This window comes from Moschus berezovskii, chromosome 7 (assembly GCF_049115385.1).
Source record: "Moschus berezovskii isolate FMDL1 chromosome 7, NW_MosBer_1.0, whole genome shotgun sequence".
Classification (NCBI taxonomy): Eukaryota; Metazoa; Chordata; class Mammalia; order Artiodactyla; family Moschidae; genus Moschus; species Moschus berezovskii.
The window spans coordinates 117,240,971-117,265,134 of record NC_142466.1 but is presented as its reverse complement, the minus strand read 5'-3'; the positions used below and the strand labels follow the sequence as shown (position 1 = coordinate 117,265,134).

The 24,164-nt window shown below is 48.9% G+C and overlaps 1 protein-coding gene across 10 annotated transcripts in view; it reads left to right on the top strand.

Moving 5' to 3' along the window:
- CDK5RAP2 (CDK5 regulatory subunit associated protein 2) overlaps positions 1 to 24,164 on the top strand; it is a 171,447-nt gene that overhangs the window by 49,275 nt on the left and 98,008 nt on the right. For all 10 annotated transcript variants that reach the window (XM_055427760.2, XM_088838314.1, XM_055427762.2 and 7 more), the window contains one exon: positions 6,989 to 7,207. In XM_055427760.2, coding sequence (XP_055283735.2) covers positions 6,989 to 7,207 — 219 coding nt within the window. The remainder of the gene's footprint in view (positions 1 to 6,988; positions 7,208 to 24,164) is intronic.

Genomic DNA, 24,164 nt, shown 5'->3' with positions numbered 1-24,164 from the left:
AGTGGTCGTGAGAACAGAGTTGGCTCAGCCCGATTAAAGGAGCTTCTCCCGCAGCTGCGGGCCGCTCGCCAGCCCCCTCCTCAGTCTGACACGAAGACGGTGACAGCTGAACCCAGCGCTGCGAGTGCCGGGCTTAGGGCCGAGTGCCCTAGCTCAGGAGTTGGAGTAGACTGCGTGAGATGTGTGGATTGTCTCACCTGACCTTCACAACCCGATGGGGAAGCCAGTTTTCACCCCCCACCCCCGTTGTATTTGAGGGGTTTTTGAAGTTTCAGCAAGGGTACGAAGCTGATTTACTGTCACACAGCTTTGCAAGGGCCAGGACTTACGTGCAGCAATTGCTGATCATAACAGCTGGCCTCTGTTGAACATACACTATGTGCCAAGCCCTGTGCCACATGGCTCAGCTCAGTGAGTCTTCACAGCAGCCCCTGAAGTAGGCCCTGTTCATATCCTTGTTCTCTGCTGAGGACATCAGGTTCAGAGGATCAAGTAGCTTGCTCAGGGTGACCGTAGTAGAAAGAGCTGGGATGTGACCCCAGAGTCGACCGGTCTCGTGCCCCAGCCTGTGCTTTTCCTGTTCCCACCAGCTCCCCTCTGAGCCTGGCTGTTCCTGGCCTCCTGCTCCTGGCCAGGTGTCTGTTCCGAGCCTTGGTTAGCTGCCCTGCCTGTTCTCTTTCTTCCCTCCAGCACGGGACTGCAGGGACTCGAGCTGGTCATCCCCCGAGCGTCCCTCTCTCGTTAATTACACTTCTGTGTTTGGAATTTGCGTTCTCTTCCTCTGTTACACAGTGTTGCCTGCTGCTATAACTGGTGAACCGATAAAGCGCCATCATCTGATGAAGCCCACGCCGCCTCAGAACTCTTCCGTCCCGTGTCTCCCACTCACGTTGTTTTCAGTTGTAAAGTAGGAGTTAGGAGTTAAATCTCATTTAAGGCTGTTTGGTTCCTAAGATTCATATCCCATGCCTTATCTTTTCAGAGCCTTGGTTCCCAGTAAGAGTAACTGAAGTAATTTGGTTTCAATCCTGGTGTATTGCAAAGAGAGATACATTTCTCTTTTGGGACTTTCAGCTTTGCCTTCCCAACTATTTTGGTGGTGGTTGATGAAATGGAGCCAAGATTATACTTTGCACTGAGTTTTTTTTTTTTTTTTTTAACTTGCTTAGAAATTAACAAGCCTTCAAAGCTGAATTCTCAGGAAAATCATCCATATTACCCATTCCTTAGGGAAAAAAATATATGTTGGCAATTGATAAGCAGACCAGATATCCTTATAAGAACTGTGGTATTTTACTTGCTAATGGCCCTTGAAGGAAAGAAAATCTTATACATTTAAATGTTACCCTGACTTATTACGTGTATTTATTAGTTTCATAACCCTCAGTCCTAAAGACTGTCAGAGTGATTTTTGAGATCTTGTAGTACAGTGTTGGCCCAGTTTCTCATCTTGAGAAGCATGAAGATCAGACACTGTTGAAACGCCTCAGGTCCTGCCTGGCTTGTTGGCTGTTCAGAGAGCACTCTTTTAATCCTTAGCTATGACGGTAGAATGCTCACCTGTTTGACAGGTCGCCAGGACTTCTGCTCAAGTCTGACTTCCAAATCTGTGCTCTTTCCACTCCGATCACATGTATGAATAAACGCATACCAGACCCCTCTATTGGCTCATTCTTTACAAGGTATATATAATTTGAATATTGCACAGACCCTTGAAAATGCAGTCTTTGACATTTGGGGACCTTTTCGGGATGTTCCGTGATTTGAACTAATTGTAGCGTCAGAGCCAGAGCTCACAAGGTTGGAGTTGAGCCTGAGAGTGGCGCAGCGGTTAGTGGTATTCAGACTCTCAGGTTCTGACCACAGTGCAGAGACATGAATTCTAATCACAGGATTCTCTGAGGACTGCAGTGTGGCCTGGCTCTGCTACCTCTGAAGCCATTTGAACAATGTATTTTGAAATTGGAAGCAGTGTTATGCCTCCTCTGCTCCCTGCATGGCTTTATAAAAGTAAAATTGGACATTGCAAGAAATTCATAAAATATTTAAAATGGTGGAAAGAGGTTGATAAAAGTCAGCAGTAAAATCACATTTGAAGATATTCACTGTTAACGCCTTAACTCTTTCAAAGCATATATATATATGTATCACCTTTGAAAAATAGCATCATTATGTATTTTGTTCTACAATCTCTTGTTTTCATTTAATATTCTTACCATAGCAGTATATATAGATCTAACCAATCCTGATTTTTTTTTTTTTAGATCTAGCCATTCTTTAAAAAACATATTTTGAGATAATTGTAGATTCACATGTAGTAAATTCCTGCATGCTTTTTACCTAGCTCTCCCGCGGCGAGTGTCTGTGCAATTGTAGGACAGGGTCATGACCAGGATATCGGTGCTGTCCGTTGACCTCACTCAGATTTCAGCAGTTTGACGTCACTCATTTGTGAGTGGGTGCGTGTGTGTATGTGCGTGCGCGCGCGCTTTTTATACCGCCTTTTTAAACGGCTGCTTGAGTCTGAGTGAACTCCGGGAGTTGGTGATGAACAGGGAGGCCCGACGTGCTGTGATTCATGGGGTCGCGGAGAGTCGGACACGACTGAGTGACTGAACTGAACTGAACTAAGTCCCTTTTATGTGTCATAGTATTTTCACTGGGAAGAGCCTGGGGTGGGACATGGATCTGCATCTGACTCTGCTTCACCAGCTGGACTCATCTTGGGGAAGGTTGAACTCACCAGTCTGCCTACACGTCATAAAATCCAGATAGGCACACTTACGTCCCCTAATCCTTATCAGGGTTAAATGGAATGTGTATCTGGGCACAGGCGGTAACTCAGTAAACGTTAGCTCGTCGTCCTTAAGTTGGGTGATGTAGTTCTGGCATGAAAATATAGTCGTGTTTATTTTGGTCTGTTTTCAGATTCTGTTACTGACATACACGTAGCTTTTAGCTTAAGGAAACTCCCCATATTATCTGCTGTGAAAGACAGTAGGGTAAGTGATGGGAGAGGGGCCTAGATCTGTTTATCCTGCACCAGCTGAACAAGACTGTATGCTGCCCTCTTTTACGTTTACGACGATCCTGTGGAATAGCGCTCAGTCTCACAATAACATAATGAACTTTAGAGAAATTGACTTCTCCCTGCTCAGACAGCCTGAACTGGCCTTGGAACTCTGGGCCTTCTGCTCTTTTTAGCGAACTCATCATTTTTACACTGTGGAGAACAATATGTTTATTATTATTTGGGCTTTAGTTTCTGACCATGTCTCACTGGGCCAAATGTTGCCACCTGTTCATTAGGCACTTCAGTGATGAAATGGAATCCAGAAGTCAGGATATCCTGCAGGAGAAGGTAAAAACAAAAAAAACAACCTCTCCAAAGAAGTTTTCCAAAGGACCATCTTAGAGAAAATTAACATGGAAAATATTTTTGTGAAGTGAATCGGTTGTATGAATTCGAGTTCTTTGAATTTAGATTTTTTAAAGAGGCTTTGTGTTGTTATTTACATGGTTTTCCCACAGGACTTTGATCACTTTATTAATATCTATTATTTAAATAACAACCATTGCTGCACTATATTTAACAAACTCTGAACTGGTATTCTTGTCTCTAGCCTTCCCCCATTGAATTCAGTCTTCTTGTTATAATTTTTTGTAGTTTATTGGTGTTAATTGGAAACTTCCCTGGAATGGGCGAGGTGGAAAATGCCTTGAAAAGAGCACAGGTTCTAGAGTCATTTGAATCCCAGGTTTAATCCCTTGTGGTCTGAAGACAGTCATGTAACAGTCTGAGCCTTAGTGACTTAAAGAGGGATGATAACGTGTACTTTGTAGGGTTGGTATGCTGCTGCTAAGTCACTTCAGTTGTGTCCGACTCTGTGTGATCCCATAGACGGCAGCCCACCAGGCTCCTCCGTCCCTGGGATTTTTCAGGCAAGAACACTGGAGTGGGTTGCCGTTTCCTTCCCCAATGAATGAAAGTGAAAAGGGAAAGTGAAGTTGCTCAGCCATGTCCGACTCTTAGCGACTCCATGGACTGCAGCCCACCAGGCTCCTCCTTCCATGGGATTTTCCAGGCGAGAGTGCTGGAGTGGGTGCTGTTGCCTTCTCCAGGGTCGGTATGAGAGACAGATACAGTACCTGTGAAAGTGCCTGGTTTAGACATTCGTGTATTATCAGTGCTTAATAAAAGGTAACTATGAAGACTGTTCAAGGTGAGCATTTCCCCAGATCATTGTTTGCATCCCTTTTTGAGTTTATCTGAATAGGCATCGCCCTAGTTGCTCTCTGGGCGGGGTGGAATGTGACCTAGGTTTTCGTGTTTGTTTCATTTAGTCACTTTTAAAGGGAGCTGAAAGCAAAGGCCTCAGTAAAGCCCACCTTGGGGTTTGGCTGGCGCTCTCCCTCCATCTCTGGGGCTGTGTCCTGGGTGATAGTTGGGGAAACGTGGGACCATGGCCTGGCTCCTGGGGCCCACGAACAGCAGGGCCCCTGCACCTCCAGAGTGACTGTGGCTATAGCCCACCTCTGTGAACACCGGGGCTTTTCTGTCGACGGCGGCAGAAATAGATTTCCTGGGGAGGCCCAGACGCTGGGGCCAGGCCCTTTGTGCTACAGCCAGCGTTGAGGCCTTGACAGCTCAAGTGTCCCTTGCTCTAAAATTTTTAATCTTGTCCTCAATCTAATTCAAAAGAAGATTTAAAAAGGAAGTTTATTATCTTCTATTACCAGTAGTATATAATTTTATTCCCGAAGATTAGAAAGAAGGAAAAAAGGGAAGTCACGTAATCACCCAACCACTATTAATACTTTGATGATTCTCCTCCCTGGTTTTCTTCTGGCATAACTTTTATTTTTTAGCTTGTTTGCAGTTTGATTTTCGGGTTGTCTTTTTTATATAACATCATGACTTAGAAATATTCACATATTATCAGTTCAGTTGCTCAGTCGTGTCTGCCTCTTTGTGACCCCATGGACTGCAGCACATCAGGCCTCCCTGTGCATCACCAACTCTCGAAGCTTGCTCAAACTCATGTCCGTCAAGTCAGTGATGCCATCCAACCATCTCATCCTCTGTTGTCCCCTTTTCCTCCTGCCTTCAGTCTTTCCCAGCATCAGGGTCTTTTCTAATGAGTCAGTTCTTGGCATCAGGTGACCAAAGTATTGGAGTCTCAGCTTCAGCATCAGTCCTTCTAGTGAATATTCAGGACTGATTTCCTTTAGGATGGACTGGTTGGATCTCCTTGCAGTCCAAGGGACTCTCAAGAGTCTTCTCCAGCACCACCGTTCAAAAACATCAGTTTTTCGATGCTCAGCTTTCTTTATAGTCCAACTCTTACATCCATACATGACTACTGGAAAAACCATAGCTTTGACTAGACAGACCATTGTCAGCAAAGTAATGTCTCTGCTTTTTAATATGCTGTCTAGGTTGGTCATAGCTTTTCTTCCAAGGAGCAAGCGTCTTTTAGTTTCATGGCTGCAGTCACCATTTGCAGTGAGTTTTGAGCCCAAGAAAAGAAAGTCTGTCACTGGTTCCACCGTTCCTCCATCTGTTTGCCACATGGATTGATGGGACCGATGCCATGACGTTCGTTTTTTGAATGTTGAGCTTCAAGCCAACCTTTTCACTCTCCTCTTTCACTTTCATCAAGAGACTCATTAGTTCCTCTTTGTTTTCTGCCATAAAGGTGGTGTTATCTGCATATCTGAGGTTATTGATATTTCTTCCAGCAATCTTGATTCCAGCTTGTGCTTCATCCAGCCTGGCATTTCACATGATGTACTCTGCATATTAGTTAAATAAGCAGGTGACAATATCCAGCCTTGATATACTCCTTTCCCAATTTGGAACCAGTCTATCTACCAGTTCCATGTCCAGTTCTAACTGGTGCTTCACACATTACCAACTCTTTGTAAATAATGGTTTACAGATTTTTTTCATGTGACTTTGTCGTATTTTATTCATTTTCATGTCCTTGCACGCTTAGGTTGCTTCTGCGATGAACGGCTGTATGTAAAGCTTTTCCCTCCTTGCATTTTCCATTCTTCTCCTGAGATCGAATCCTAGGAACAGAATCATGGGGATGGTTGTGAACCTCTTCGCACCGTGTGCGTGTACTTGATGTGTGTCATCTGTCCACTGGGAGTTCTGTCAGTGACACTCCTGTCAGTGTATTTCTTGGCTTCTAGATGCTTGGTCAGTTCTTGAGAGGTGAATGTTAGTTGTACATTTCACAGTGAGCTCGTCAGCACTGGGTATTCTCATTGTTATATGAAAGCTTGTTTTTAATTTGCTCGTTTTGATTATTGGTGAGTTACGACATTGTCTCATATGCTTGATAGTCACATACGTATTTTCTCTGCTGAACTGTATTAATGAAGTAAACCTGTTCTTGATGCATGTAGACATCTGACTCTGCTGAACTTAAAGCTTCTTGCGGTGGCTGTCGGTTACCTGACTGACGGTTCCCGTTTCTGTAGATGATTCTGGATTGGAGCCATCCTAACAGATGAACATTGCTTGTGCTTGACTCCATCTCTGCCTTTTAAGTAAAATTCTTTATCTTCTATCTTTTAAAAATAACAAATTTTTAAGCTGTTATGGAAATAACATGCTCAGTAACCCTGTATTTGAAAATACAGAGAAGTAAAGGAAAAAAATCATGTGTTCCCACCCCACTAAAGAGAGTTACTAGTGTTTGTGCTTTTCTTTATCATCTTAAAAAAAACGAAGTCGTTTTACACAATAACCGTAGTCTTTCCCCCCCTTAATATCAACATCATATCATAAAGGATACCCTGTGTTATTTAAAAACATTCATATAATTTTTCTTTGGGTCCTGCATGTTGTTTATGTTAGTTTCCACGCCCCCCCCCCACCCCCTGCCAGCCCCGAGGGTGACCGAGGAGCACCTGTTTCGTGGTGTGTTCACTGAGCTGCGACAGTCAACCCAGCTTCCCTCCCCGCCTCTCCTAGGGGTCTGCAGATTACGAGGCCGCTCTGTTAGAAAAGGCAGCCCTTTTGGCTGAGCTGCACTCGGAAAACCTCAGCACGAGCACAGAGAACCACAGACTGCGGAGAAGCGTTAAGAAGGTCACCCAGGAGCTGAGCAGCCTGCAGCAGGAACGGGAGAGGCTGGAGAAGGCGCTGGAGGCAGCCCGCCAGGAGAGGAGCAAGGGAGAACACACCATCCACGTGAGTACCGCCGCTGGCCCTCTGGAATGGGGGCAGCAAGCCTGGGCGCTGTGTGGCTGGTTTCGGTTTTAGGGAGATAGATATTCATCGCTGAAAACTTAGAAAAACCCTCAAAATAGGAAATGTTTCACTCATCCTCTGGTCAGCTAGAAATGACCGGTCTTACCTGTTTGATGTCCTAGTCCTTTCATTCTCTCCCTGTCTCACAGACACGGACACACACGTGCACATTATTAGTATCGAGCTAAAAATGCATGTTTCAAATTTTCTGGCCATGAAGCATGTGTGATCTTAGTTCCCTGGCCAGGGGTTGAGCTCGTGCCCCCTACATTGGAGGTGCAGAGTCCTACCGCGGGGTCACCAGGGAAGCACCTGAAAATTCTGTGTTCTGTTTTGCTTCTTATTCTTTTGTTTTGCCATGTGGCCATTCTGAGTTTTCTTGAGAAACATTTTTTTTTTTTTTAATATGTGAACACAGTAGTTCATCGCTTGAATGTGCTACAACTTAACTCGTCCTTCCTGTAGGGTGTATAGTTCATCATACTTTTTTCGTTCTATAACAAGTCCTGCAAGAAACACCATTGCACATAAACACTTACCAACTGATTATTTCCTGATAGAGGTATAGTTACTTGGTCAAAGACTATGCATGTTTTTGTTGCTATTTTATAGATACATTCAAATTGTTCTCCAGAAAGATTATACTATGCTCCCTGGAGGAGAGTGATCTTTTTAAAAGGCTGCTCTGTTTAGCATTGAGTGTTAGTGTTTAAAAAAATTCTCTCTGAATTTGGTAGACAAAAATTATCTGTTAGACTTGCTATTGTATTCATTTTTTTTTGAGAGACTCACTCACCTGGTGTTATGTAGCCGTGTCTTGTTCATTTTCACTGCTGTGTCCGCTCTAGTATGTGAGTTTATGGTCATTTACCCATTTACTGTCGATGGGAATTTGGGCTGCACCTTGTCTTTGACCATCGTAACTGACAGCCTGTTGAGGCAAACACGTGTGTTTTCTGTTGTGATTTCTGTTACATCTAAACTTCAGTGTTCAGCATCCTTGGAGCAGGACATGGCAACCCACCCCAGTGTTCTTGCCTGGAAGATTCCACGGACAGAGATGCCATCAGGGGACAGTCCGTGGGGTCGCAGAGTCGGACACGACTGAACTCACACGTGTCATATCTCACATTCGGTGTCCTGAGAGTCACATCTAGTTACAAAGCCTTGTGCAGGCGGGCAGGGTGGGGTCTGAGGCTGAGTGACCACTGATACTCCGGTTCAGTGAGTTCCCTGCATGGGGGCCTAGGGCAGGTCGAGTCATGGGGGGCTCCAGGGAGAGCCCGCAGGTTCCAGGGTCCTCTGGTGGCTGCCCTTAGCAGGGATGGGACGTCGTGATCCATACTTTGAAGTCCTGATGCTGATACCAACACGTGGAGTGAAACACCGGTGCGTCTGTTTAACAGAAAGTCCAGTGGACGGCAAGAGAGAGCAGGAATGCAAACAGGGAAAAAAAGTGTCGCCTGAAGTTCCGCACACAGCCCTCCTGAAGCGTCACCCCTCAGCCCTGCTGCACGGGGGCCCGGCTGAGTCAGGCTGCGTGCTGTCGGGTCACCTGCTTTACCATGAGCGTCTTCCCCGTGCCTTTCTCTCTCGTGGCCGTCTCCCTGTGTTGCGCAGGCTCCAGAGCAGTCATGCTGAAGGCCGCCTGCGCTTCATTGAGTAGGTTTCACGCGATTCGCTTGATGATTCCCTGCTCTCTCTGACCGTTCGCCTGTCTCATAAGACTGCAGTGCACATCTCCGGGCAATAAGGCACTGTTTTCTTGAAATCCCAAGGATCTGAGGAGTGAGGTCACTGGGCCAGATGATACAAATATTTTACACTAGTTAATCACGCTGCCAAGTTATTTGTTCAAAGGGTCGGATTAATTTCTGCTGCCACTAGCAGTATTGGAGTCTACCAGTTTATTGCGTGTTATTAAAATCCTTTTTCTCATATTTATGCAGTGTTATTGAACAGCAAGTGTGTCTGGGCTAGATGCTGATGGAAATATGTGGCACGACCTCTGAATATTTTAATTTTTTCTTAAGGGAGACGAAAATGTTATACATGGCAAAATACAAAGCAGTAGAAAATCCAGAGCTAATTCATGCAGCTTATGTATTCAGTGCAGAAGATCCTGTGGCAGAGAGTAGTCAGGAAAACTTCCTAGGACAGCGGTCCCCAAACTCTTTGGCACTAGGGACCAATTTTCCTGGAAGACAGTTCTTCCATGCACCGGGGGTAGGGAGGATGGTTTGGGGATGATTCAAGCTCACTACATTTAATGTGCACTTTATTTTTATTATTGTAATATCAGGCCCGCCTCAGGTCATCTGACATTAGATTGAAGGGGTTGGGGACCCGTGCTCTCGGAGGAGATGACACTCGAATTGAGGGAGCAGTGTGGCTTTATAGATAGACGAGTAAAGAAAAGACTGCCCGGAAGGGTGCTTCTACAGAGGTCGGTTTCCATGGTCAGGCTTTAGGTCCTTCGCTGTTGGATGCTTTCCTCCCTTAGTTCAGTTTATCCCCTCTGTTCCCCACTGTCTTTATAAAAATGTTTACTCAGTAGAAATTGGATTTGGGGGCTCCATAGGCATGCGTGCGCACGCACGCACACACACACAAACCTATAAAATATGTAATTGTTTCTTTACCTTGTAACTTACTCTTGGTAAACATTTGAAATGGCTGTGTAACTTTATATCAAGGGGGGTACGTTGTAATTTATTTACCTATCCCTGCATTGTTAGACATTGTTGGTTCCATAATTCACTTATTCATGAAAACCCTGATGCTTCCTAAAGGAATTTTGGACTGCAGTTGATAAGAAGATTTCTAAATAATATGCATACATCTTCATAAGGAGGCAAGGAATGCTTGGCAGGAAGTGGAAGGGGCATATGACGGGGAGAGGGAGGGGTTGGATCAGAGTCTACTCTGGGTGGGAGATTTTCTTTTTTTGCAGGGCCAGAAACTCAGTTCCTTAAGGAACTTAGGCAGAAAAAGGAGTGTATTACTTTGGGTAACTAAACACCTGCAAGGACAGGGCTGGCAGGAACTGCCAGGACCGCGACTGTCTTGAGAGCTGGCTTCTGTTCCTGGTGTCCACTTAAGTCCAGCTCCGAGTGGCTGGACCCACCACCGCCAGGCCGCTGGGATGGCCAGTCCTCAGTTATCGCACGAGAGGAGGGAGGACTTGCGCAGTCACCCCCTGGGGGGCCCGGGGCCCAGCTCGGCTCACAGGCTCGCTCTTCGTCAGAAGCGTGTGCGTGCAGGTGTGAGGCCGAGCTCAGCCCCTGGCTGCTCCCCCAGATCCCCGAGCTGGGAAGGGATCAGCGCTTCCCCAGAGAGAGCGTGGCTCTCTTTCAGGGCCCTGGGCGCCAGTGCCTCTGTGCCCGCCTCAGATGTGCATACCTGTGGCTCCGCATCCTTGCGTCTCATCATGGCTGCTTTGCTACATCAAGTCCTACTTGTTTCTTAGCAGACAGTCTGGCCGTGTTTGTTTCTTTGTGGTACACATATTGCATCACAGCAGCGTCTCTACTTCACCTCTGGCTTTATCCCAAGAATTCGCCGTGTCCGTTTCATCAGTATGTTCTGAACCCTATCCTGGGGGCACTGGCTTGTCCAGGGTCTGGGGAATGTGCTGGGGTGACTCTACCTTGTGGCGCAAAGATGCACGCAGAGGCCGAGCGTGGCCCCCCAGCCTCGTGTGTCTTATCAGCTGCTTCAGTTAACTCAGCTCTTTATTAGAGCCTCCCACTCAGCAGCTGCCATTGCCGTTGCTCTTGGTTTGAAACAAACAGAATCGCAGGCTTTTTGGTGGCCTCTGTCTGGCTTGGCAAAGGAAAGGAGTGCACTCATGCATTCAGCCACACTGAACGCTTTGGGCAGGCCCTCTGCTTGGCCTGGGGACAGCTCCCGAAAGGAGGTAGAAGCAGAATGCGCGTGGGAGCACAGAGCAGGATCAGCCAGGTTCCCCGGGAAAGCAGCCCGTGGACTGGTTCTGAAGTTTGGGTTGAAGGTTGTGATGCAGGCGAGGGAGAGAGGCTTTTGTACAGGAGACGAAGGCACACAGGTGTGCGAGAGCACAGTGTCTGGCGGAGGAAGGGTTTGGAGCAGTAGTGGACGGTGCTTTAACCCGGAGAGCGGTTGGGTTGTAGAGGGCCGCATTGCAGTTTGGGGGTGTGGACGGGACCCCTAGGCAGTGCGGCCCCCGTTGAGGGGGACTTAAGGAGAGGATTGTTAGGATCAGGTTTGCAGTTTAGAGAGCCTTGTCTGATGGATGTCTGGAGAATGGATTGGCTGCAGAGAGCCCGGAGACAGGAAGATGAGAACAGGGGCATGGCCTGAGAGACCGGCTCCCAGAAGCCAGGGCAGAGGGGAGAAGAGAAGGAGCCTGTTCCTCTGCAATGCGGTCACTCAGCTGTGGCTTCTGGGCTGTCCGGGTGCGTATTCAAAGCCTTCCCCACCAGGACTCTTGAATACTCAGCATGTACTTGAACTCCCCTGCCTCCCACAGGTAGAGCTGAAAAACACTGGTAAGAAAGTATGTTCCAAAGTAGACAGCCAGGGGTGCTGTTACATCACAGGGAGCTCAGCTCAGTGCTCTGTGATGACCTAGAGAGGTGGGAGGGTGCTGGGACGGAGGCTCCAGAAGGAGGGGACATACGTGTACATATGGGCCTCCCTGGTGGCTCAGCTGGTAAAGAATCCCCCTGCAATGCAGGAGACCCGGGTTTGATCCCTGGGTTGGGAAGCTCCCTGGGAGAAGGGACCGCTACCCACTCCAGTATTCTGGGCTGGAAAATCCTATGGACTACAGTTTGTGGGGTCACGAAGAGTTGGACACGACTGAGCGACTGTCACTCCAGTTCCACAGCGGATTCACTTTGTCACGTAGCAGAAGCTAACACAGCACAGCAGAGCAGTTGTGTGCTTAGTCAAGTCAGTCATGCTCCAATAAAGAAGAAGGAAGACACGCTCCAAACAGTGGTCTTTTTCTCTGCTCACATTCAGCTCACTCTTCAACATCCTTTTTGGTAGTGAAAATTGGTATCAGAGTGGTGGAAATGAAGCAAATATGATTTCTTAGGTGTGGATTTCTTTGGTGTACTTTATGGTTAATAAAAGGACTGCCTGTCTCTCCCTTGGCGCTCACAGCCCTGCGATTGGGCATAGTATAGGTTATTCCCATTTTACAGATTAACTGGAGCCTCAGAATTTAAATGACTTTTTAAAAAAAGAATTTAAATGGCTTGATCATGGTCACATAGAAGAGGATAAATAATGTGACATGGATCCAGGACTGTGGACACTTGAGTTTCAGGACTTTGCCTAAGATACTATGCTGAGGCTGTGCCAGACCGTCAGTATTTATGTTAAGAATACTGTGCTTTTGGCAAAAAGGAAGACTGATAAACAATTTCAGCTTTTCAGTGGATCACAGTAATCTGTTTTCAAGACCACCCAACTTGTATCTGGGTTATTTGAAGCTTTCAAACTTGCCGTTTCTTTCTGTGTTTCAGAAACATTTTCAGAGGTTTATGGACAGTCATAAATTGAATGCATTAGGGTCACACAAATGAGGGTGACGAGTGAAATGGAAGCAGGTGAGGCAGGAGAGAAGCCTGCTGTGCCCACGGTCGCCGCGCTCGGGACGGGCCTCAACACTGCTGGTAGTTCCTGGCAGCGACAGTAAAAAGGGAAATTCAGTCACAAGGTCTCCAGTGTCTGTAAAGATGAAGACTTAAGATAAAGGGACAGCCTTTGCCGGCACTGAGGCCTGAGGGAAGTATTGCCTCTGGTGGGTTTCTATAAGGAGTTCTCTGAGCAGTATACAGAGCCCAGGGCGAGATCAGTGTCATCCAAGCCCGGTGGGCTTGTAAGTATTTAGGTTTTCAGTCCCCGGGACTGTCTCACTGTTTCCCGAATTAGGAAATCAGCGGGAAATAACACTGCAGCCCTGTCTTGAGATGCTCCCTCACTATTCTCATTTCTTGGACAAGAATCAGGAAACCAGCGGGAAATAACACTGCAGCCCTGTCTTGAGATGCTCCCTCACTATTCTCATTTCTTGGACAAGAATCAGGAAATCAGCGGGAAATAACACTGCAGCCCTGTCTTGAGATGCTCCCTCACTGGAAGCCTCTGCGGTGGTCCCCTGTTGAGCAGGACGGGTCCAGCCAGCCTCTCTTGCATGTGATCGAACCATCCTGTGCTCGTCCCAGAACCGTGTACGGCTGCCTCGTTGTGCCCCTCCTAAGCATTTTGGAAGGAGACAATGCTTGTCTGAAAACGCAGCTTGGATCCGAGGCGTCTGAATTCACGGTGTCTGACGGTACACGACCACCGGGACGTTTGGCCGGCAGAGTCCGTTCACTATTGCTTTAATTGCCTGTGATTGCAGTGACCCAGTGCCAGGCACCTCAGCGTGTGTTGCCATCTGCAGTTTGCTATTTGTTTATTCAAGGGACAGTTACTGAGTATTTGCAGTGGTGCGGGCACTGTTGGTAGACTTGCGTGAATCCAAGCCTCAGCCTCTACCTGGGGAGTCCTAGTCTCGAAAAGGAAGAAACCAGGCCAAAAAGTGAGGGTCTCACAGATAGATCCCCTTTATTGTATTATACCTCCTCACCAGCAGAGGGACCCATAACTCTTTAAAGAAATTCAGGAGGCCTTTGCAAAGAACCCCCAATATTCCCAAGTCGATGTTCTGACTGTGATGTTTAAAATGTCCTAGCTTTTGTGGTCTGGGGCTTCCCTGGTGGCTCAGATGGTAAAGAATCTGACTGCTATGTGGGAGACCAGGGTTTGATCCCTGGGTCAGGAAGATCCCCTGAAGGAGGGTATGGCTACCTACTCCAGTGTTCTTGCCTGGAGAATCCCACGGACAGAGGAGCCTGGTGGGATACAGTCCATGGGGTCACAAGAGTCAAACACGGCTGAGTGAGTTCATTGTCGCTTTCTCTGTGCTCTAACAGGAGTGCTGCTTGGGCTCTCACAGCCTTGCTCTCACATCTCTGGCTTTGATAACCTTGTTTGGCTCCAGAGACTCAAGGTGCTTCTGTGTGTGTGTGTGTCTGTGTGTGTATCTCTGTGTGTATGTGTGTTTGGCTCCAGAGAATCAAGGAGACTCAGGGTGCTTCTGTGTGTGTGTATGTGTGTGGGTGTGGGTGGTGTGGTGTGTGTGTGTCTCTGTGTCTGTGTGTCTGCATGTGTCTGTGCATGTGTGTGTCTCTGTGTGCATGTCTGTGTGTGTGTCTGTGTGTGCGTGTCTGTGTGTGTGTTTGTGTGTCTGCGTGTGTATGTGTGTGTGTCTCTGTGTGTGCGTGTCTGTGTGTGTGTGTGTCTCTCTGTGTAGTGGAGGACGCAGAGGTAAATCTTGGTTCTACGTTTGCTGTCTCCGGTTCAGGCGTTGTGTGTGCTGCTCCGGGTGAGCAGGGGAGGAGAGGAGCAAGTCACAGTCTCTTCCCCCTCCTCTGAGGGCCCCGGTTATTAGACGTTGGTCTAGCCTGTCCCCCAGACTGTCTCACAAGGCTCTCGCCTGTTATGAGACCTGTCACCTGCTACTCTGACAAGTGTGTGCTTCAGAACCTGGGCCCTCAGCTCTGCGGGGATACGTTTACTGGCTACAGCCCCCAAATCTAATTAAAGTTGTATCCGTCACCAAACTGGCTGATCCTGTGTGCTTTGACAGGGGTGGGTTTGCTTCCAGGGCGGTTCAGCCTCAGCCTCTCTTGTCTCCCCACGTGTTGAGGATGGGTGACTCCAGGTGAGTTGCAGCAGCGTTCAGGACATCTCTTGGTGAACTGTCATCCAAAGCTGGTGCTTGGAGACGGTGTCTGTAGGCTGTGGGCTGCTTGGTTAGGGCTAAGACCACAGACCTGAGGTAGTATGATTTCTTGTCGTTCAGTTGCTAAGTCCTGCCCGACTCTGCGACTGCAGCGCGCCAGCCTTGTTGTCCTCCACTGTTTCCTGGAGTGATTTTCACCAAGGGTCAAAGCTCCTCTTCCCCCAGCCCCTAGCCTTTGCTTTTAAGGTCAGGTTTGAAGAGTTTGAATCGGTGTCCTTGTCGGATATGCAGTTTAAATGACCTGTGTGAGAGAAGTTTAGTCTTTGCAAATCCCAGCTCCTCATAAGAGAGGCAGAATGCAGAGACTTGGGAGTCAGACCGGATTTGAACCCTGCTCTGTTGCTTGCCAGCTATGGGTCTGGGAACCAGCTACTTTGCCTCTGCAGACCGTGATGTCCGCTTCTTGTTAGAAAACCAGGCATCAGTTGTGAGGATTCTATGAGAAAAGATTCAGCACTTAGCACCTGGCACATCACCAGTGGTTAGTAAGAAGTAACTGTTTTGTTGTTGATGGTCTTGGGTGCTAGACATGTAGCAATTTGGTGAGTGTCTTTGGGACACGGGGGAAATGGTGGCAAACTCAGGTTGGAATCTCAGCATCAGTAGGTGCTTAACTGTAAGCTTCTAAGCCAGTTACTTAATTATTCTAAACTTATGTATGTTTACTCCCCTACAGTGGGGTTGATGACATCTAATTTGGAATTAAAATAATGGATAATAAAATTTAGGGCAGGAGAAAATGCCTACTGTGGTTTCCAGCACACAGTGATGCTCAGCACCTTCGGTTCCTTCTCTTCCTTTCTCTTTTGCTGCCTTTTAATTGTGTGGCAGGTGCTGGCTCAGGACTTGGGGTGACAAACTGTGGCCCCCGAGACTCTCTGCCAGACACTGCTGGCTAATAGATGTGGTCTGCCCTTTCATGGGAGAAGGCGATGGCACCCCACTCTAGTACTCTTGCCTGGAAAATCCCATGGGCGGAGGAGCCTGGTAGGCTGCAATCCATGGGGTCGCAAAGAGCTGGACACGACTGAGCAACTTCACTTTCACTTTTCACTTTCATGCATTGGAGAAGGAAAGGGCAACCCACTCCAGTGTTCTTGCCTGGAAAATCCCATGGGCAGAGGAGCCTGGTAGGCTGCAATCCATGGGGTTGCAAAGAGTTGGACACAACTGAGCGACTTCACTTTCACTTTTCACTTTCGTTCATTGGAGAAGGAAAGGGCAACTCACTCCAGTGTTCTTGCCTGGAGAATCCCGGGGACGGGGGAGCCTGGTGGGCTGCTGTCTATGGGGTCGCACAGAGTCGGACACGACTGAAGCGACTCAGCAGCAGCAGCAGCAGCAGCCCTTTCACCAGTCAAGGCAACAAAGCCGTGCCTTCCTTCTTTGATCAGCAGCCACCTCTCCTCTGGAGGGAGTGCTTGTGCCTTCCTTTCCAACCCGTTGATTCCTCTAGGAGGGGCGTCAGAGCCCTTTTCAGTGACAGACCCTGAGGTGTGAGTGGCTCACGCAGGGCTGCTGGCTTTGAAGGCCATTTCCATCACTTCTTATTGGGAATTGCTACCATCTTCCTGGGGTGCAGAGAGACTTTCCTTTATCTCTGGCTTTTCCTTTATAATTTTTGTGCCATGCCCTGTCCTGGGCACTGAGGAGACAGGACTGAATCAAGTCAGACGCAGTCTCTGCAGGAATGTAGTAGAGAAATCCAGTGGAAACGCCGACAGGAGCTGATTGAAATCTAGCGTGATGAGTGCTCATAGAGGGCTGGCCCGAGCGCTTTGGGAGCGCGGAGAACCAGGGACGAGGGGCGGGGAAAGGAGGCTTCACGGAGGCGGCGGAGGGCGAGCGCTGAGACCCGCAGGACAAGCCCCTGTGCCTGGAGGCCGGGGGTGGGGCCGGGCCCCGGGGGAAGGCCGGGGTCGAGGCTGGGCGCGGCGGGGCTGGGGAGGCCGGGCGCGCCCCGTCGCTCCTCTGGGTGCGCTTTAGAGACGGTGGCGCCTCGCCTGGTGCCCGGCACCCGGAGGGGTGCGCCCCGCCCCCTGAGCGTGAGCCTGCCCGCCTTTGTCCGTGTGTCCGCCCCGGCCTCCTGGTGAGGCCCACACGAGCTCCCTGCTCCCAGTCACGCCGCTCACGAGGCTACTGGTCTCCGTGGCACGGACTGTCTCGTTTCAGTGGCCTCCGTTTACTTTTTGAGCATATGAATTCTTTGTTCGTCTTCCCTGGCGGCTCAGACAGTAAAGCGTCTGCCTGCATTGCAGACAGGAAGATCCCCTGGAGAAGGACATGGGAACCCACTCCAGTGCTCTTGCCTGGAAAATTCCATGGACGGAGGAGCCTGCTAGGCTGCAGTCCGTGGGGTCGCAGAGAGTCAGGCGCGACTGAGGGACTTCACTTCACTCATTGTTTGTCCAGATAACTCTTCTGGAGAGAAAACATAAAGGCAGAGCTGCTCGGGGGGTCGTGTAAGAAGCCGGGCAGCCCCTCTGTCCCCGCCACGCCCGCCTCCTGCCTCAGTCCCAGGAGCCACAAGGCTCCGCAGACTGACTGGAGCCCCAGTATCTCCCGCTCTTTCTGGAAGTTCTTCCATCGCTGAGTTTCTGTACCTCATTAAGATTTTAGCGAAGTTTCCTTTGAATGTTTAAAGGTAACCGCTGACAAGCTTTCTCACAGTGAAGCCTCCTGATAAGATGGAAATTTGATGGATGAGAACCTTCTCATTCTCCATCTGGCTGGAGATAAAACAAACTAGCTGCCTGGTGAAGGAAGTGTGAGGGCCTGCCTTTTCATTTCTAATGTGATTCTAAGATTATAGGGATATTTTATTTTTCATATAATCTACTTAAAAAAAAAAGACACCTGCTTTAAGAGAGCCTCTGATATGCAAAGGCAGTGCTCAGCTCGGTGCTGGGAATCTTCACGTCGAGGAATGTGGCCCATGTGGGTGGAAATTGAGGCCGCTCTGTTGATGGAGTCGTGAAGATTTGCTGGGGCCATTCACTGTAAAGGCTGGCGGTCTGGTGTAGGATAGGGGCCTTCAAATTTTTTCCCCGCGTCTCTTTGTTTAGAAGCAGGTAAACAGATGTATCTGCAGATTCCTGCGTTAAAACCCATTATAAACTTCCATGCTTTCCTCCAGCCAACTGACTCAATTTCTGGACGAAGTCCTGGGAACATGCAGTTACATGATGCGGACAGCCGGCCAGGCTTCGGCACTGCTCATCCAAGAGCTTCGTTCGCGAACTCAGTTTGAAAAACCACTTGTTTAGTGAAAAGGACACAGATAAACCTGGTTTTGAATCTGGATTCCACCACTTTTCTCCTTTGGTTAAGTTGCTGGAGCTCTCTGAACTGCAGTTTCCTGGTTGGTGGAATGGGTAATGTCAGAGCCTCTGCTTCACAGTCCGGCAGCTGTGAGGATTGGAGGATGGATGTCAGGTGCCCAGTACTCTCCAAAGTTGCGTGGAGTTTCATAGGAAAAAGGGGTGGGTGGTATTTTGGGAGGATGGTTGCAGAGAGCCAGAGGAATCAGGGAGGGCTTTGTGGAAGGCGTGGCCCTGGGATTGACCCTTGTCAGATAAGCATTCTGTCTCCAGGTAGAACTGGGAGGTTTTTATTATTTTGTTTCCTGGTCGGGGGGATGGATGGAGACAGGCGGGGGCCTGGAGGGCTGATGGAGCAGTTGGCTGAGATAAAGCAAGGAGGGAGCCCCCGAAGGGAGCCTGGAGTGACTGCTCGCTAGGGCAGCTTTGTCCTGCAGTTCACTCGGAGCTGCTGAAGGTTCAGGGCAGAGACACAAGGATCAGAGGAGGGCGTGTGTTTTGGTGGGTGAAGCAGAGGCAGGACAGCACTTAGACAGTGGCTGCAGTTGAGCAGACGGGGGCCGCGGCTGAAGGCAGTGTGCTGGGCTGGGGAACGAGGGCCTGAGCTGCGGGAGGAGTAGGGGGTCGTCGTTCTCTCTCTGCCCTGAGTGCTTCGGCTTCGCCCTACCCCTTTTTCACGCCTCCTCCAGGAAGAGGGAGGGACTCTTCCGGTTAATCAGAGTCCAGGTTCTTCATGGGACTGTGCTTTGCTCACGGGTGGGTTACTGTCCCCTAAGTTAAAAACCCAGGTTTCAGATCCTGTGGCTTTCCTGTTGCTGGCTTAGCTGGCCCTGGCCGGGTGGCCCACTTGCTCAGTCATCTTCTTTTTCCACTTCTGCCATTACGTGAGTAAGAGGACTCAGGCAGTGGTACTGGTACCCAGGCTCCACTCTTCATCTCTCAGGGGCTCCGTGTGGAGGATGTGCTGGGCTTCAGGCCCAGGTTTTCTGTGGGGTGGGGAGGTGTGTGCGGGGGGGAGCGGGGAGAGCTGCACCTTGGATGGGGTTCAGCTGGGCCCACACGAGGAAGCCTGGGAGGAGAGGTCAGCCTGGAGGGGCTGGTGCGGGGAGAGGCAGAGGTGACACAGGGTCACTTCCTGGGCATCTGCTTCTGTGCTGGGCACCCACCTCTCCGTGAAGGGTGCTAGGAATCTATATGAATATCTCCATTTACTGGACAGACAGCGCTCACAAAGCTTCATGTTCTGGGCACCCACCTCTCTGTGAAGGGTGCTAGGAATCTATATGAATATCTCCATTTACTGGACAGACAGCGCTCACAAAGCTTCATGTTCTCTGCCTCTGGCGGCACAGCCAGGATTCAAGGCTAGGTCTGCCTGTCTTCACAGCCCAGGAATATTGAAGGAGGTTTGGGGAAACCACCCAAGTTTATCAATTTTCAGTTCTGATTGTTTCGCTTGGGCGAGACATGCCGTCTCCATGCCTCCCCTAAACATTGATTATAACTCCGCTGGGGCCGAGCCCGCGAGCCCGTGGGCTGTCTCTCTGTTGCCATGGCAGCTGCTCCTTCTCAAGGCCACCTCGGTGCACGTTTTCCCCTTCCCGCAGTGGTTCTTTGACTTCAAGCCTTCTCCGACTGCTCTTCATATGAGGTCCCAGATCCTTGGTCCTGCTTCGTTCATTGCTGGGGGGCAGGGGACAGCCCCGTCTGAGGCTGGTTTATTCCATCCACCCCAAGTCCTTGAGAAGCTATGACGTTAGCCCCAGGGAGTGTATTACTGCCCAATGGAAGCCCATGTCAGGGTAGTTTTCTGCTTTCTTTGGCTTTTGCAGTGGTGCAGTTGAGTTGGAAGAGCATAGAGTGGAGTCAAACTGACTTGGGTTTGAATTTCAGTACCTGAACTTCCTTGTTATAAAGCTCTGCGAAAATCTCTCAACCTCCACCAGCCCTACTTTCCTCTTTGTAAACACAGGACTAATCATACTCACCGTGCAGGCAGTCTTAAGGGTTAGAGACGTTTTATGGAGAAGTATATGCCTCAGCCGTGGTAAATAGTAGTTCTGTTACCGATGCCTGCGAGAGTTTGTACTGATTGATCTGACTTTCCTTGAGCTCCTGATACATGCTGAGGGTGCTGTGCCCCGAAAAACATACAGATGCACACTTTTCTGTGGACTCGCAGGGGCCCTTCAATAGCACTCAGGTTAAGAACCCCCCAGTCTGGAGGCAGGACAAAACTCTGTGTCCTTTGTGGGATCCTGAAACAGCTGGGTCATTTTCGTGTGGTCAGCTCTGTTGAGGGAGAAAAGCAACAGCATTAGTAGCTTTTATCACTTAAAACAGGTTAAGAAGTTGTTAACCTAGGTAGCTGAATTTAAAAAAAAGAACTAGAGAATGGAATCAGTGATCGCCAAATACATAGACAGAAATGTGAGCAGACATCCAAACCCGGGTCTGATGGGTGTTTTATAAGCAGGGAGCCGAGCCTGGGAAATGGTGTCAGTGGGCCTGTGCTTGCGTTGCACGTGAGCCGTGATACAGACATAGTTTAAATGAAAAAACCAGACAGGGTCTTTCTAGGATAGCGGGCAAGTTTATTGTGAATTTAAAGATGCACCTACCTCAGGGGCTTAACAGAAGGTCTTATGGGCCCTTTCTCAGCAATTTTTAGGGGGAGGTTTCTCTAAAAGCAAATGTCACATGACCATTTGAGTGGGTTGGAGTCATTGCATTAGTGCTGATACCGAAGAAACGCAAACCCTCGTCACTGTGTGGAAATGAACTGAGAGGCTTGGAGTCAGATAGGTGCTGTCCCTTGGTGACTGGTCTTGAGAGAATCGCTGTAATTATCTGTACTGGTTTGCTCACTAAACAAAATGGGACGAATCCCATCTGCTTCATTCATCCCATTTGTCATCCAGCAGATAGTTATTGAGTGCTGTTTTGGTTATCTGTTGCTCCGTAACAAATTATCCCTAAACTTGGTGTCTTAAGACATTATCATTTGATTGTATTTCATGCTTTTGTGGGTTAGGGGATTGGGCGGGGCTTAGCTGGGTGATTTCTGCTCTCCATGGCCCAGGTCCCTCGTGGCATTTAACTGGTGGATGGGCTGGCCTGGAGGGTCCCTAAGGCTTCATTCACACCTCTGCTGCTGTCTTGGAGGATGGCTGGAAAGCTGAGCAGCTGGGATTGTCAACTGGAGCACTTGTGTGTGGCCACGGCAGCATGGCAGTGTTAAGGCAGTTACGTGTTTTGGCTGGTGATTCATAATTCCAAGAGGCATGAGTTGGAAGCTGCCAGTTTCTTGAAGCCTTGAAGCCTGGACCCAGAACCTGGCTTCCTGTCACTTCTGCCGTATTCCTCTGGTTGTGGTAGTCACCCTGTGGCCCAGACTTAACAGGAGGCGACAGAGACGCCACATCTTTCGGGGGAGCCGTGGGGAAGTTAACTGACAGCGCGGCACCGGTCAGCCTCTGCCGCCCCGCTCGCTCATGGCCTCTCGTGTTTTGTACACAGCGGTATTGCTGACCTTGGTAGCATGGCGCCTGTGTGCCCACTTGGCCGTGGCCACCTTTGTCCTGTCTTAGTATGTCCGTAGTCTTTGAAGCGGAGAAGGCAATGGAAAGCCACTCCAGTACTCTTGCCTGGAAAATCCTATGGATGGAGGAGCCTGGTGGGCTGCAGTCCATGGGGTCGCTAGGGGTCAGACACGACTGAGCGACTTCACTTTCACTTTCCACTTTCCACTTTCACACATTGGAGAAGGAAATGGCAACCCACTCCAGTGTTCTTGCCTGGAGAATCCCAGGGACGGGGGAGCTTGGTGGGCTTCCGTCTATGGTGTCACACAGAGTCGGACACGACTGAAGTGACTTAGCAGCAGCAGCAGCAGTCTTTGAAGACTCCTGGCTGCTGCTGCCTGGAGACAATGAATATGTCTGCAGTGCCTGTGGCTCCTCGGGTCTTCTTCCAGCTTTCCCAGTCGTGCCTTATCTGCCCTGGGTTCAGTGAACCATGCGAGCGGCAAGACAGAGGTCAAAGTATTCACGGCTGTCGGAAATCTGCCATGAGGGCCGACTGTGTGCCCGCTGCCATTCTAGGTGCTGGAGATACAACAAGAAACAAAATATACAGAAATTCCTGCCCTCGTGGAGCTTACATTCTGGTGCAGGAGACTGTAACCAAAACATAAACATGATTAAACGCCGTGTTAGCAGATGCTGTGAGGAGAGTGGAGAAGGGAAGGGATTTGGGGAGTGAGGCTGTGGTGGGGCTTGGGGGTTCCTTTAGGCAGGAGTGGGCTGGGAACACTGGATTAGAAGTGACACTTAGCTCAGGCTCGATGGAAGTGGGGGAGCAGCCTCGGGGGATTTTCCAGACAGAGAGAGATGCAAGCAGACGCGTCTCGGGCTGGGAATTTAGGTGGCGTGTAAGAGAGACGGCCAGAAAGCCGGGGTTGCCAGGACAGAACAGTAAGCGGGGAGCAGGAGGAGAGGAGCTCAGAGAGGTAATGGGGATGCAGGCGGAACCCGTGCAGGTCCCGTGGGTTCCTGGGACTCGACGCACAGTGGCTTTTATGAGCAGTGGAACCAGGTGTGGCTGGTCCTGGACCTGGGCAGTTCCGGGGCCGCCTCACGCTCCTGCCCCCCAGCCAGGGCCGCCCCGCTCCGGTGCGCGTTCTCGTCCTGATGGGACGGCTCGCTGAGCACTCAGGAGGGCAGGTGATCGCGAAGCGTCGTCGTCTGCCTGTGCCCTGGTGGCAGCAGTGGGACAGCTGGGCTTTGTCCCGGCGGCCTTTCTGATGTCTGTGAGCGTGTAACTGCGTGTGTGCTTGTGTGTGCGCTCTGTGGGCGATTCTTTTTTTTTTAGATTTTCAGTTGGAGGATCCTGCTTTACAGTGTTGCATTGGTTTCTGCCACGACGTGAAGAAGCCATCAGTATACACACATCCTCTCCCTCTTGGGCCTCCCTTCCACCTCCAGTGACCTCATCCTGTGTTTCCCCTGGATTCAGAGGTTGAGAGCTGAGCTGTAAGCTCAGGTGCCACATGCTGTGGACCTCGCTGTTTTTTGTATTTTTTTTTTTTAAATATTCGCTGGACATTATGCTCTTAAACGTTTCGGTTTTTAAGGTTGTTTTTTCTCTTCACATGTCATTGTGTGTGCTTTGTAGGTTGTGGGGGAGTGGAGTAAAGTACAATGGGAAAAAGGCCAGAGTTAAAATTGTTTAAGAATTGTGGCTCCAGAAATGTCTGCAGTGGGAAAATGCTTTAATTTGTTGGCACAACTGTATTGTGGGAGAATGTTTATATTCTTTAACTTTAGAATTCTGTTACTGATGCTTTCGTATTATTTGTGCAATAGAAATCTTCTTTCTCTCAGTTGAATTTCTCTTTACATTTATAATTCATGATAGGTTCTTGGCCTGCTTGTTTTGGATTAAAGGTTCAAGACGACCTTATCATCTGTTTGCCTAAGAAAAAAAATTAACATTTAATTTTTAAAGTGGTTTCTGTTTTTAAAAGATGTCACTTTAAAAAGGTTTACTTTATCCACCATTATGAATGTGGTCTATACGTAGTATAAAACATTTTAAAAATTGAGAAAAAATAATTTTAAAAATCATCTATTATCATGCATTTTGGTATGTCTTTCGGATTTTTAATCATTGCTTTTAAAAAGGTACGTATTAAAGAAAACCTCAAATACAGAGAAGAGGAGAGAGAATAGTC